Source organism: Lampetra fluviatilis, chromosome 8 (assembly GCF_964198595.1).
Source record: "Lampetra fluviatilis chromosome 8, kcLamFluv1.1, whole genome shotgun sequence".
Taxonomy (NCBI): Eukaryota; Metazoa; Chordata; class Hyperoartia; order Petromyzontiformes; family Petromyzontidae; genus Lampetra; species Lampetra fluviatilis.
The window spans coordinates 12,266,575-12,282,233 of NC_136282.1; the positions used below are offsets into that span (position 1 = coordinate 12,266,575).

At 46.8% G+C, this 15,659-nt stretch overlaps 2 protein-coding genes across 2 annotated transcripts in view; one reads left to right on the top strand and one right to left on the bottom strand.

The window, feature by feature from the left end:
* Positions 1 to 15,659, top strand: part of BET1L (Bet1 golgi vesicular membrane trafficking protein like) — a 355,770-nt gene that overhangs the window by 165,063 nt on the left and 175,048 nt on the right. The gene's annotated exons all lie outside the window — the stretch shown is intronic.
* Positions 6,481 to 15,659, bottom strand: part of POLD1 (DNA polymerase delta 1, catalytic subunit) — a 35,360-nt gene continuing 26,181 nt past the window's right edge. The window contains 5 exon segments of the mRNA XM_078859180.1: positions 6,481 to 7,372; positions 12,345 to 12,442; positions 13,598 to 13,633; positions 13,635 to 13,651; positions 15,047 to 15,160. Of these exon segments, the coding sequence (XP_078715306.1) occupies positions 7,276 to 7,372; positions 12,345 to 12,442; positions 13,598 to 13,633; positions 13,635 to 13,651; positions 15,047 to 15,160 (362 nt within the window). The 3' untranslated portion in view covers positions 6,481 to 7,275.

The window sequence follows — 15,659 nt, forward strand, 5'->3', positions numbered from 1 at the left end:
CTACCATCATCACCATTACCATCACCCTATTAAAATCAGGACTATCATCATGATAACGAGTAACACCAACATGACCACTATAACCCCGACCATCATCATCATCATTACCATCACCCTATTAAAATCAGGACTATCATCACGATAACGATTAACACCAACATGACCACTATAACCCCGACCATCATCATCACCATTACCATCACCCTATTAAAATCAGGACTATCATCATGATAACGAGTAACACCAACATAACCACCATAACCTCTACCATCATCATAATCACGACCATCACCCTCACTACCACCACCACCGCCGTAACCACTGGCACCTCTATTATATTCACCATAACAGCTACCATAACAACAAACAAAATTACCATCATAATAATCACTACCACGGCTATGCACAACCACTGCTACCATCACGAAAAGCATCACACCCGTCACAATCACAACTCCACCACAAACACGACCACCATGACAATCAATTCCATTACAATCACTGCCACCATCACCACCACCACCCTCATCTCTGCCACTAGCGGCTGTGTTCTCCACTGTGCCAGACAGAAACAGATCAAAGATCCCCCATATAGCCTTTAATAGACTGTTTGCGCAAGGGCTGTTAGCGATCACCTATGAAGGTCGGAACGGGACACAAGAGGGTGGGTGGCCAACACCACGCCCGGCTGCCTTTGTCTCCCCAGCGCTAATGTTTACACATCACACCAGGTACTAATTTAAGGCTGAATTGACCTTGTGGGAGGTCCATGATCAGTTCAAATATTCGCCGCTGCTATTGGTTCGCAGCGCAGTGCGCTCACCAATGCGCCACCGCTCAATGCCATATGCAAAGACAATGATCCCCCGTATAGCCTTGACAGACATTTGGAGCAAGTGCTCTCAGCCAAGCAAGCACACACAAACACGAATACACCCTCAATCACAGACACACACACACCTACACATTTCACCCCAACTTATCCACTCACCCACACAGACACACACACAAAACAAAGACTTGCAGGCACACAGACACACACCCACACATTTCACCCCCGACGTAGCCACCCTCCCCACACACGCCGAGTAAAGTGACCCTGCCTGGCCAGGGGGTGTGCGAGTGGAGAGACGGGGGTTGTGGGTGGGGTTGGGGTGTGTGAGTCAGGGCCGTGGGTTTATGTATCGCTGTGCGGGTCGAGGGTGTGAAGTCGAGATGTGAGTTCGGGGTGCGAATGGTGAGTGCGGGGTCCGCGTGTGATCTGGGGGTAGGGTGTGGGGGGGGTGTGATTTCTGTGGTTGGTGGTGACGGTGTCAGTGGCGAATGGGGGTTCAGGGTGTCAGCGAGGGGCATGAGATTGGGGGTCGGGGAGCGCGGTGTGAGTCGGGGAGAGGGTGTGAGTTGGTGGTGTGCGGTTTGAATGGGGTGGTGTGAGTCGGGTGTGAGTTTGTGGTGTGAGGTGTGAATGGGGTGGTGTGAGTCGGGTGTGAGTTGGTGGTGTGCGGTTTGAATGGGGTGGTGTGAGTCTGAGTGTGAGTTGGTGGTGTGAGGTGTGAATGGGGTGGTGTGAGTCGGGTGTGAGTTGGTGGAGTGTGGTGTGAATGGGGTGGTGTGAGTCAGGTGTGAGTTGGTGGTGTGCGGTGTGAATGGGGTGGTGTGAGTCGGGTGTGAGTTGGTGGTGTGCGGTGTGAATGGGGTGGTGTGAGTCGGGTGTGAGTTGGTGGAGGCGGTGTGAATGGGGTGGTGTGAGTCGGGTGTGAGTTGGTTGTGTGCGGTGTGAATGGAGTGGTGTGAGTCGGGTGTGAGTTGGTGGTGTGCGGTGTGAATGGGGTGGTGTGAGTCGGGGTGTGAGTTGTGAGCCATGGGGTGCGCGGACACTCGCTGCGTGTGAAGGGGAATGCCGCTTGTGACTTCCAGCAGCTGTCAACTTCCCGGCGCCGTTGACAGATCGGCAGAACAGAGGTTAATAACACGGGGCCCTACCCCCAGGGGCATGGGCGTTTGGCGACGCAGGGGGTACACGGGCTCGGTGTTCCACAATAGGCAGCCAGTGGCCGTGTGTGTGTGTGTGCCCAGACAACAGTGCGCGTGGGTGGGTGCCCACTGAAACAAGGCGCATGTCGGGTGAAAAGTGCGCAGAGAAGCACGGGGAGGAGAGCATCACGCTTGGAATGGCACCGGGACACGGGAAGAGGAGGAACACGTGCATGGGAGAACACACGCGTGTCTTAGACTCGTACTTTTGTCAGCCCTGCGGATTTGAAGTCCTTTCAAGCAGCGCACCGATTTGCGTAGCGAATCATGCTGTTTTTGTTGTTGTTAAATAAATAAATACGTATGTGAAATGATTTTTGGTTACATTTTTAGAAATCGTACTCTTAGTTCTTTCGGTAAAGTCACGTAGGTAAAAAATGAAATTAAAATTAATGAAAAATAAAACAATAAAATCACGACGTTTCGGAGGCAACACAAGTCTCAGCAAATCTGGCTGTGACGGTCCCACCTGATGACGGAGACTTGTGTTGCCTCCGAAACGTCGTGATTTTACTGTTTTATTTTTATTAATTTTAATTTCATTTTTTACCTACGTGACTTTACCGAACGAACTAAGAGTATGAATCCTTGCAGTCACGAAAGCTTCAAATCTAGAATTTTAGAAATCGGTACGCGGTAAGTTGTCTTAGCATTGGCGAGCGAGGCCGCTTAACTCTGCGTGGTTGGCATTGTCCCGAAGTGGGCTTGGGTAGAGGACCAATCGTATCGAGAGGCGACGATGACCGGTGGTCGAGACTAGCGGCGGAGTGGCAGCCAAAGTCGGGAAAAATTCGCCGCGAAGACGGTGAGATTGCAGGGGCTCGCGTGCAAGAGGTTACGTGCGTACGTTGAACTTCTTTCGCACCGTACGTAGCCAACCGTGCTAATCGGAGGTACGGGGGGGGGGGGAGGACAACAAACTAAACACAGGTGGTGGATGGATCGTTCCATCGCAGGACCGTGAGAAGTTCTCTGCTTTCTCCTGGCCACCTCGCACACCAATCTACTATTACACTGTTTAACACATTTTTTAAATTAAGTTTTTGGGTAGTAAGTGTTATTTCCTAGTTGCCTATGCCTCAAAATAACAGAAAATGCCTATTATTTCCCACAAACTTTGCTTACATTTTGAAATTTACAGATTTTTCAATGAGAAAACGGGCGAATTTGTATTTTCGTTCACACAAAGTCAGAAAAAACTACATATGAATCAAAATTGGCATTTATTTATACTAAAGTAATACAAAAATGACTACAAGATATTCAGAAGTGAGTAGTTTTTCGAGATTTACGATTATACTGTTATTCACTTTCACGAATCAGCCCCCAAATGTAGTCTCCCATCATGTTCTCGTTATACTGTCCTTGGTAGCGGCGTTCAAAGTCCAGTATATCCTGGTGGAAGCGCTCGCCTTGCTCCTCCGAGTACGCTCCCACTTTCTCCTTGAATTGATCAAGATGAGCATCAAGGATATGGACGTTGACGGACATCCTACAGCCCCATTGTGCCGTAGTTCTTCACCAGAGTCTCAACCAGCTCCACATAGTTTTAGACCTTGTGATTGCCCAGAAAGCCACGAACCACTGCGACAAAGCTGTCCCAAGCCGCTCTCTCCTTACTAGTGACCTTCTTGGATAATTCATTGCACTCCAGGATCCTCTTTATCTGTACGTACGCACGTACACGCACGCACGTATGCACACACACGCACATGCACGTACGCACGCACACGCACGTACACACACACGCACGTACACACGCACGTACACACACGCACGCACGCACACGCGCGTACACGCGGGACAGACGAAGCAGAGCAAATAGCGCGCCACGACGGCTGCGGAATTGCGGGCCGAGTGCGCAGTGGCTCAATGGAAAGTTTCGAGCGCATTGGGGTCGTCATGGCACAAAGAGGGGGCACAGTTGCCCAGGTCCATCACCCCCCTCCACCGCCCCCGCCCGCCCGCCCGACCACCCCCCCCCCATCACAGCCATGCCAGTAATGCCATTTAAATGCTCAGGCGCGGGCAATGGAAAACAATGGGATGAGGACGGCGTCTCTAATGGTCGCGATATGTTTAGGCCGAACTTGCCGCAGTGGCTTCCCTGTGCATCCCATCCTCTCCCGCGGTCTCGTGACGCAGCAAATCCACTCTGGATCCTAGATCCTGCGCGCCCCGCTGGTTTCGTCGCTCCGTCTCCACGTAGGACGTGGCCCACTCCGTTTCGCAGCCACCTTCGACCGTGAAGTTGGCTATCGGCCATCATCATCATCACCACCACCATCACTTCGAGCAGCGTATGCTGGCCAAGTACGTCGAAGGGCGTAGAGACCAGCATGTGACCTTAAATAAAGTCAATATATGCGGTAATACGCGACGTTTCGGCAATGGCCCTTCGTCGGCATACATCAATACAAGAGGCCATACAGGACGGGTGGACACGAGTTGAAGACTGCACTCTTATAACCACGGGGGCCGGGTACGTATTCCATTTTATCACCAAATAATTCGCCTACCCACGTGGTGGATAGGCACTGAAAACAATATATACTGAATTTCATCGACGCCGTGTCCCCTACCCAGGCGCAGTTACTTCAGTGACCTGCACATGGCCTCTGGTCCAAAGTGCTCCTGTGTCTCAGGGAAATTCCGTGCATTCACATCGCCCCGCTTCCCTACGTTACTTGCCAGCGTTCGTTAAGAATTTTTTGAAGTCGTTTAATTTGTAGTAATAGGTTTTTACCCTTTCAACTAGTACAAAAACTGACACCTTTATACAAGGCATCATGTTTGCAATAACCACAACACAAGCAGTCAAAACGCAAACAAAAAGAAACAATTCTGATGATAATGATATGCACTGTCCTTGAAGTTGATTGGTCCACACCCGAGACAGCTTTTCTTAGAGCCTAGTCTCCATTGGTGCTGGACCAGATGACGCCAAAAGGCGTACAACTCAAAAACAGCGCACTATCAGAGTATTGAGAGCTCGGGGTAAGCATTTATACTATGAGACCTCCTTTACCAGTGGCAAAATATAGTAATAGGTTTTTACCCTTTCAACTGGTACAAAAATGATTCCTTGTATAAAGGTGTCAGTTTTTGTACCAGTTGAAAGGGTAAAAACCTATTACTATATTTTGCCACTGGTAAAGGAGCTCTCATAGTATCGTTTAATTTGTGTATGCGGTGTTACCGAACGTCCAATTGAAAACAGAGTGAGAATCCCGCGGAATATGGACTGTTGCTGCATCCAAATATATTGAGTGAAGTCAGTGAACTGGATGCTATAAAGTGGACTGGCTACTTACTGTTATGAAACATGTTTACTATATTACTGGTAGGAACCTCCTGGTTACACCAGCCCACAGGTGATTATTGTGCCCGTCCGTCCGTCGTGCAGGGAGGGGCTGGGTGGGGAGGGTGGGGAGGGGCTGGGTGGGGAGGGGCTGGGTGGGGGGTGGGGCTGGGTGGGGAGGGGCAGGTCATCCCGTAGTGCCCTTATAAAACTCAACCTTTAGCCTACTCACGCCGGCTTGTGCCCGCCCTCACAGTCGGGCATATTTGCGGAATACACCACGCCGCCGTTGACCCTGGCCATTGACCGAGTAACCCAACGTTCCTACCAGCTCCCTCTGCAGGAATGTGTTACGTGCTATGAAGAATAATTGCCAGAAAAAGTAGCATATAGACGTGTGTGTTTCCTTTAAACGTCACGGTGTTAGTGACGAATGTTGAGGTTTAAAAAAAAATCATCATATTTGGTGGCTCTTGGGTGTGGAGTCGTTGCATGCCACGTGACATTCACGGTTGAACTTTGCCCCCTAGCGGAGAAAAATCGGGATTGCTGATGCATCTCCAGCTGCCCCGTGTCACAATTTCTCCGAATTCTAAAACGCTCCGGAAAGTAAGACGTACCGTTGTCAATTAAATGTTGTCTTTGTAATCTTGTCTCGCATACATACACCTACCGGATGATAGGAATCACCCCTAATCGTTTGCTTCGTAATAAAGGGAAACAGTTGGGTCGTATAATCCGGATAAAATCGTAGCAGGTACTCGTCCATTGGGGCAATGATATATTGCAGGGAAAACACAAATTGGTCACGTCTGGGGCTTATTATTTTTTTCAATCGTATTTAAATTCACGTTTCGTTGTCATGTCACCCTTCAGACATTTTCGTTCTGGATTCAAGGTGCCAACTTTTTGCACAGAACCATACCCGGATAAACGTCTCAGTCCACACTTGGTCTATCACAACTGTGCAGGTTTACTGAAATATAATTCAACACAACACAGGTAGCAGATCTCGGTACAAACGTCAATGCCCGGAATGTCTTGGTCTAAGTCGTGGGCTAGAAACTGTAACTCTTAACGACTCTTACACATCTCCAGAAAAACCTCAAAAGATCGATTGCAAGCCAACGACAATGAAACAAATATACAAATGGCATCTTTATTCAACAAAAACCTCAAACGCTCAAAAGAACCGGTGTAAAAAGAGCACATGCAAATGCTCACGCGTGTTCCTTAAGCATCACAAATGCACACACACACAGGAGGGGAACACTTTGCTTTAAGTTCACACTGGCACTTTCCAATTTTACAAAAAACGCTGCTCTAAAGTGTAAAAAATACAAACCCACACACACACAAGTATAGTACAGCCTCCAGTTGAGGGCAATGTCATCTAAAACACTCTATGAGCTTTCAATGGTAGCTTTCGACTGGTAAGGTGCCCATTCAGTGTGGTGACACAATAGTGTCTTGCCGTTTCATGGCCCATGATAAAAGGTAGTAAAAAAAACCCGAGAGGGTAAAGGTGAGCCCTACAGCATTTGCGTCCTTATGCCACTGGTGGCAGAAGAGACTGCAACTAAGGAGAGCTCCAGAGAGAGAGAGAGATCTTAGCGAGAAGCCCAACTCGAGGGAGTAGTGTTTGCCCACACCCTACCCATGCTGGCCACAGACATCTCGGAAGAGACCGTGGAAATGTAGGGGAAAAAAACGTATTCGGTGTATTTTGATGAATTGAATAACCTTTAATGCCGAACGGGTCGTGCGTACAACACACAACAGGCGTGGCACTGTCTCTGTCTCTGTCCTCAAACGGGTAACATTCACTAGCCTCTTCACAAGTCCCGATATCATTCGTTATTGAAGAAAAGCAACAATTGTCCCGGCAGCGGTTTTCTGGAGAACGACGCGCCGGGGGGTTTTGAAGACTTCGTGAAGCCTCACCACGTGCATTCCCCAAACCTGGTCACCACTTTGTGCTGGTCGTCTAGGTCCTTCTGAACTTTCTTGCGCATGTAGAAGATAGGGCAGTCTCGGCTGTGAGTACAGGGAGGAGGGGGGGGATGGAGTACAGTAAAGGCAAAGTTAAGTTGACTCAACACTGCAATTCGGCATGTGCTAATGTTGAGCTGCAGTCGATATAAATGTCGTGAGGTGGGGTGAGTCACTGTGTTGTTTATGTGCTCACTGCTATGGAGTGTCCACACGCCTGAATTCAGCGACTTGGGAGGTGAGATCGGAGGATTACGCCGATTGGGGCAGGTGTATGGGTTGTCTGAAGAGCCACAACTTACTGACTCCCTGGGAATTCAATGCATCGATCATGGGTGCCAATTCAATCCGGGAAGTGAATAATTTTTCCCCATGATAATCGATGGGAGTGGATTCTGTCTCTTGTGCACTGTGTCTTGTGCCTTTTGTACTTTGCACTTCTCTTTCGAACACTCTCGTTTTTACTGTTGTGTTTTTTTTATTGAACTTTCGTTCGGCTTCACTAAATGTCTCCTCCGCTTTTGGTCCTCGTTTTTTGATCTACTACATTTACCTGCATCCCTGCATTAAATATGTGTATAGCTTGCATCATTATAACATTGCTTCTTGGGCAACGAATTGGATGTGCGTGTCGATTTGGCTAAGAATATATGCATCGATCCATCGTTCCGGCCACGATCTTTTACAGCCAGCCTTGTTTCCTCCCACAGCAAATAAGTAAACTAAACATTGATGAAATACATTCCTAGCGCGACACACCTTAGGAAGTGTTGCGGCCCAACTAAGGCTTTTATGGACAGAGTGAATTATTACATCCACGTTACTGTTAATACTTATTTTATTATTGCTTAAATGAAAAAAACAATTACGGGCAGCTTGTCAATGGCGTCCTTGGTGCATGCTTGCGTATCTGGAGAGTGTACAGGTGTCTGTGACCCTTTAACACAATGTGCGAATGTGCGCCCGTTTGCAGAGGTGTGGACTCGAGTCATGTGACTTGGACTCGAGTCAGACTCGAGTCATGAATTTGATGACTTGCGACTCGACTTGGACTTGCATAACAATGACTTTGTCCCACCTATGAGATGTGGACTCGAGTCATGTGACTTGGACTCGAGTCAGACTCGAGTCATGAATTTGATGACTTGCGACTCGACTTGGACTTGCATAACAATGACTTTGTCCCACCTCTGCCCGTTTGTGAAAAGTCAATACGTCCCACCAAAGACCCACCAGCGGGTGTTCAAAATGTCCCCGTTTCTATAATCGCGGTGTGTTTAACTAACGGGCGGGACGTATTTTCACACACACAATTGCGCAAAAGGACTTTTGTGATGCTGCTAAAGGTAAAAGGGAAACCGTCAGCACCCCTCGCGTGTCATGAAGATGTGCCACACGCGGGTCTCCAGAGTTTTCCCACACTCACGCCAGACACAGCAGTGGTTCTCAACCTTTTTGTTTGTTTGTTGTGGCTGCTGTACCTACCTAACCCCCTTGTTGAATTTAGTTTCAACAGAGTAGTAACCCCCGCCCCCCCCCACCTCCCTGCCTTGCCTGACCCAACATGGTTCTGAGAAATGAATGTATTTAACAATGAACATCGATATTCTTCTTGGTTCTTTCGGTAAAGTCACGTAGAATGGAAATAATAAAATTAAAACATAAAATATAATTTATAAGAAAATTTTATTATATTATTTTATTATGTTTTATTTTTATTATTTTATTATTTCCCTTCTACGTGACTTTACCGAAAGAACCAAGAAGATGAATCCCTGCAGTCACGAAAGAAGCTTTCAATCGAAACATCGATATTGTAACCCATTGTCCATTTTGTGAGGTATCCTAACGAGCTAGTAACTGCAATTTCGATTTAAAGCTTTCGTGACTGCAGGGATTCATCTTCTTGGTTCTTTCAGTAAAGTCACGTAGAAGGGAAATAATAAAATAAAATATAATAAAATAAACAAATTCAACGGACGCTCCGCAGCACAACGATCAACGAGTTTAGAAATGTCTTTTACGTCGTTATAGGTTACCATATGGACGTAAATTGTCGTAGTTATTTTATATTGCCAGATTCGTACGTGATTATTATTATTCACCAATGACTGTGATGTACGATACCATTTCACACATTTAAGATCACCTCACGTGCCCTCTGAAACACTGCCACGTACCGCCAGGGGTCACCGTACCCCCGGTTGAGAACCACTGGGCGAGAGCATCGCCATCGCTCTGTCGCGTTCGGTCAGTAGGAGGAGGTCGCTCATTCTCCTCTGCTGCTCCCATTGGATGGAACTCCCTTCCCCCCCAGTCGTCCATGCGGCCAACTCCCTGTCCCTTTAAATTTTGATTGAAAGCTTTCGTGACTGCAGGGATTCATATTCTTGGTTCTTTCGGTAAAGTCACGTAGAAGGGAAATAATAAAATAATAAAAATATCAAACAAAAACATTTTCTTGCTGTGGATTTCACACCTGATGATGATTGCTTGTGTTGCAGTCGAAACGTCGTGAGAATTTAATTATTTTATATTATTATTTCCCTTCTACGTGACTTTACCGAAAGAACCAAGAATATGAATCCCTGCCCCTTGTTCCAAGTCCAGGCTCAAAGGTCTATCCATTCTTTTTTTCTGCACGCGAGCCGATTTGCACTGCAGGGAATTATGTCTGCAATGTTTTCCATTCCTCAAGTGATTGGGGTTGTTTTTTGGTCCGATTTTTAGTTTTGCTTTTGTTATTTCGGTGACTCATCTTGCAAATGAGGCTACCCTGGAAAACTTGAGTTGTTACCTGGTAAAACAAAATAAACTCGAAGTCGACCGCAGATCTCTACAAAATGTTCGCTGTTTGGGTCATATGAAGACGCAATATAAATACACATTGCATTGTGTTTACAACACTATCGTTACGTCATATGCGCAATTTAAACAAGGCATTAGGCGGATTTTAAAAAGAATAGGCTTTAACCCTTCTGGCAAGAATGACATTTTTTTGCTTTGCTTGTAGTTTTATTCAGTGCCTAAGTTGCTTAAGTGATACATCATCGATTGTCATGCAAGACACGATTAGACGCATGTTGCACTAGTCAATAACCGATTTTAATCTACTTATCGATACATCGATTCAAACCTGCTAAATGACGATAAAATCCATCACAACATAAAAATGAACACTGGCCGATATAAAATAGGATTAACAACACAATAAATGCCTTTGCGTGTTGCTAAATCTATCGACACATTGTTCTATGCCAAGTATTTTTTGCGGCAGTCATTTGTAGTACGAGGAGCGATTACAATTCTTTTGCTCATGAGATAGTTAAAAGTGCTGACACTTATGAAATGATTCTTCACACGGTGAGCCCATTATGTCGAGGTGTGTGTGTGTGTCAACTTTCACTGAGGAAATGTTTGGCAAGGGATAGACTGACCCCCAACAGACAACTGTGGAATTTACAACACTGACTCACAACTGCAAACAGAGCGGCGATGAGCACCACCCAATGTGTTTGAGCGTGTCGGCAATGGATTTCTAATGCACACTTTCTATAATTAGCATAGAGACGGAGCTTAACTGGCAGCCACACAAGGCGATGGTATGGCGAGGTTTAGTTTCACTGGCCATCACTGTGGTTAATGTGCATGCTTCGCTACTGGACAGTCACGAGTTGAAATTCTGGCCGGGGATCGACTTGGCAACCTTTTCCCATTGGGGTTGACAACATTCGTCACTACTTTATGGGAAGTCAACCAGGCGGCTGTCCTGTGCATGTACTTGACCCTGTTATAATACGGTGGCGTTTTCCAACACTGGCTCAGAGAGCTGTAATAGAAGCTGAGCACCTCCTCACAATTGTTTTGAGTGGGAAACCCACATAGGCCCGACTTCACGCCACATACTTGTGCACAATGTGTGTGTAGGGCGTGTGGGTCTTGTGTGTGTGTGTTATGGGAGCGGTTTCCCAGTGGACAGTACAATGCACTATGAACCTAGCAGCCCGAGTTCAATCCCCAGACATGGCAAACATCGGTGGTGGGTGATATCAGAATAGGTTCTCGGCCTTAAAACGAGTACCTGGTGCATTGTGCAAACACCATTACTAGGGAGACAAAGGCAACTAGGGTGATGGTCAGACCACCCGCTTGTGTGCCGTGACAGCCTTAACAGGAGCTTGACAACAGCACTTGCGCCAACAGCATAAAAATCTATACACGGGGTTCTTTGTGTTTGTTGTGGGGAGTGGTAGTGCAGTGGACTGTGCATAATGCTCCAGCCACCCGAGTTAAATTCGCAGCAATAGCAAACAGCAGTGATGAGTGATATATAAAACCCTAATCTACAAGGCAATATACGGGGGGGGGGGGGGGGGGGGCTCTGTTTTTTTATTTTTTTGCAGGGGAGTGGCAGTGCAGTGCATTGTGCAATGTGCCATGAAGCTACTGTGCCAAGTTTAACGCCCAGCCAAATCAAATATCAGTGGCGGGTGATACCTGGACTGATCCTGGGCCTATCCTATATTGATTAACGAACAGCACTTTCCCGAGTGTTCTAAATAAGGCTGCACAGGGGATCTTGGGTGTGTGTGCGTGTGTGATTGGGTGGTGTGTGCGTGTGTGATTGGGTGTGTGTGCGTGTGTGATTGGGTGTGTGTGCGTGTGTGATTGGGTGTGTGTGCGTGTGTGATTGGGTGGTGTGCGTGTGTGATTGGGTGGTGTGCGTGTGTGATTGGGTGGTGTGCGTGTGTGATTGGGTGGTGTGCGTGTGTGATTGGGTGGTGTGCGTGTGTGATTGGGTGGTGTGGCGTGTGTGATTGGGTGTGTGTGCGTGTGTGATTGGGTGTGTGTGCGTGTGTGATTGGGTGTGTGTGCGTGTGTGATTGGGTGTGTGTGCGTGTGTGATTGGGTGTGTGTGCGTGTGTGATTGGGTGGTGTGCGTGTGTGATTGGGTGGTGTGCGTGTGTGATTGGGTGGTGTGCATGTGTGATTGGGTGGTGTGAGTGCGATTCGATACCTTGTACACAGAACATCCTCATGGAGGCTGCCCTGACACCGCTGGCACTGAGTCCACAGCCGAGAAAACTTCTCCTCCATGGCGTTCAAGTGTAGAACCTAAACCAGACAAATACAGGAAGGTGAAAATACTATAATAGAGGATTTCAGTTTGTTTTGGAGTACCCTTCGAGGTAAGAAGCTCTTGAATCGGGTTTCATCAACAAAAACATCGGTTCCCTGGCAAACAAAACAGGTGGCAATAAACATTTAAATACAAAGAAATACATAATGAAGAAAAAACAGCAACGAATCACGTAATGTAGAGTATATTGCAAACATTATCTTTTCAATATTTCACTAAAGTGAGGATAATGATTAAAGAAGATATTGGAGGTTGCCATTGGTAGTGGGTGTACAAGCACAAATAATGATAGAAAAAAACGACTGTTTGTACATCAACTTGTTCAAGAATTTCCCAGTATGTTGATGGCCCTATCCCACGTATCCCCTAAACCTTCAGGAGGGATTGTTACCCTTTAAGCGGTGCCTAACCCATATCAAATACCTGAGTGTGAAGGTCCCTTCTTCCCTAACAATGCTTCTACAGAAGAACTTTCCCCTCTTGCTCCAGGAAATTATAATTTTACTCGTGGAACGGTCAGATGTCAGTCCCCCTATCCCTCCACAACAGAGCAAAGAGCACATCTGATCACGATGATGGTCCTCCCCCAAACTGCTACATCACTTTAAGAATGATTCCCTCCTGGATTCCATAGCCCTTCTTGAAAGTACATGAATCGAATTTCTCATCCTTTATCTGGAATTATAAACTCGCACGGATAGACTATCACTCCTTTACTCTCTCTGTGAAAGGAGGATTGGCTCTCCCGGATCTACTTAAATATCACCACAAAGCAAGTCGCCCTCCAGAGCATGAAGTGCTGGTTTGACCGTGCGAAGGGAGGGATCGGAAAACGGTGCTAGCAGGAGGAGTCGGTGAGCCCATGGTCTCTTGCAGGATTTTCCCGTTTCTGGTTCAAAGATAGACCCTGGGGTCTTAAGCCCCTGTGGACAGTTTATTCGACGCTGGTTGTATATAAGAATTGGCTTAACCCCCTTCCAGTGCCTCCTTCATAGAAGATGCACGCTCTGGCGCAACCCTTGGTTTAAAATGGAGGGGCAAAGAGACACGGTGGATTCGACCGTTGGGAGACCAGCCGCGGCATTGTCGTGCAAGCGTGAGCGTTGTTCAACGCCGCGTGCTAACTTCACCTCCTTCTGGTAGAGTTCCGATTCCTGTTTCTTGCAAGTAGTCGCACACAGCCCCTGCAGGTACAAAAAAAACAAAACGTCATTGTGCCTACTCCAACGGAAGCAATGGTGACTATGCTGCACTGATGAATCCTAATAATACTGAACCTGGTCTACAGTTGTCTATCTCTCTATCACTGCTCCCTGTTAGTCGGTAACATTTACTCAGATTTATTTTGATGGTGACTTCAGACAAGAGATACAAAAATGGAACTGCTGGTGTTTTTTGTGTACAGGCCGAGTGCTTTTACACATTTGTGTTTTGTTTGAAAATCCAATGAGTGTATTACGTGGTTCTCGTTTATAGACTCCGCATAACGATCATCATCATCATCATCACCATGATTGAAAACACTCAATTAGCAAGACGGATCTCATGTGCACGTGCTGTGAACTCATTATGGTATTTACAAGAGAAAATAAAATCTATCGATTTTAAACCACAAGATTATATTTCTGGTCAACAAACGGACACTTAAAAACTTTTTTTAAATAAGTAAAAAAAGACGACGTCTCTTCCTACATGACTCCGAATGCATTGGAAGTCAGTCAGTCTGATTTCCGATGTGATTTGGCAGGGAGTTTTTGTTATTCAAAAGTGTTTTTGTGGATTTTTACCTATTAAGCCCCGTTAAATCTGGCTGATGCTTCGACTGTTTCTTCTGGGAAAATAGGGTCCAATTTACGACGATCCGATTATGGATCCGATTTATGACCACAGGGTTTCCAGGAACGCATTGTAACATCGTAAAAGCAGGGACCGCCTGTACAGGTAAACCTCATCTATTCCCAAACCAACTAGTCTTCCCAAAACCAATAACCATATTTACCACTCGGTCGTACAAGCCAACTGCCAAAGTCTCAGGTTGATAATAAATGACCACCAAAATGCACTTACTCAGGTTACGATCATTCATCTCACCCGGCACCCAACGGAGATTCGATAATTTGTCACAATCAGGGTCACAATTCAAGAATCGATTAAATTGTTGTCTCGTGTCTGCCTTCTCATTTATATTGTTTCGAATGTTTACATCTTGATTGTTTATTTTTTTATTCAATAAATGAGCGCAATATTACATTAACATATTAGCATAATTTTGTTTTCATAATCCATGTGTATACGTGCAGTTACATGCCTAATCACCGCATTTATCCTCCTCTTCAATTATGCGTGCCGTGTCTGCCCAGCGTCTTGAGATATAGATCCACACTGTATTGCAACTATATTTGGATTGTTAATCGACCATCAATTTTTTTCTAGATTAATTTTCTGAAGGGATGACCGATTCCCAAAATCAAGGACCCCACAATCTAACTCAGTCAGTCCCTCTCGTCTTGTCGTCAGTGTGCACGCGCCGTGAACCATGCGCGCGCGTACGCGCCCGTCGATAACGGTCGGCTTCATACCGTCGTTCTTCAGCACAGCCTTGCAGCCGATGCAGGTGGAGCGTTTCTTGGCGAACGCCATGAGGCCTCCCACCTTGGACGTGAGCACCGTCTTGCAGCGCGTGTGCTCGCCCTCTGAAAGCGGGGGGCACAAGCGGGCGAAGAATCGTCACGCGCATGCAAACGTTTTCATTTAGTTTTTATGTATGTGTAGACATATGCAGGCGCGGTGGAGCACGTCTGCGATCCAATGCTTTGCATGCGGATTAGTGAAACTCCCAAAGCTAGCTGCTAGGTTATAAGGTGGCCAGGAGATGGCAACAAAGCAACATGATTTTTGAACGTGTCTATGGAAACCTGAGTGTTAGTCTGGTAAAAACAAACCACGACCTCCCTCGATGGTGCCGGACGGTAAATCTGTGGTGGATGTGAGCAATGCCATGGAGGGAAAGCCGATTCAATCGGCTGATCCCCTCATGGCACTGGTAGCCACCACAGCGGCCAACGGGGAGCTCTGAACGGATGCGAGGCGCTTGTAACCCCTATGATGTCTCCTGGCCAAACCCCATTCGGCAGAACTAGGAGACCGATCCCGCACACTCGGGGTTCTTCCAGAAACAGCAAAACGCCACTG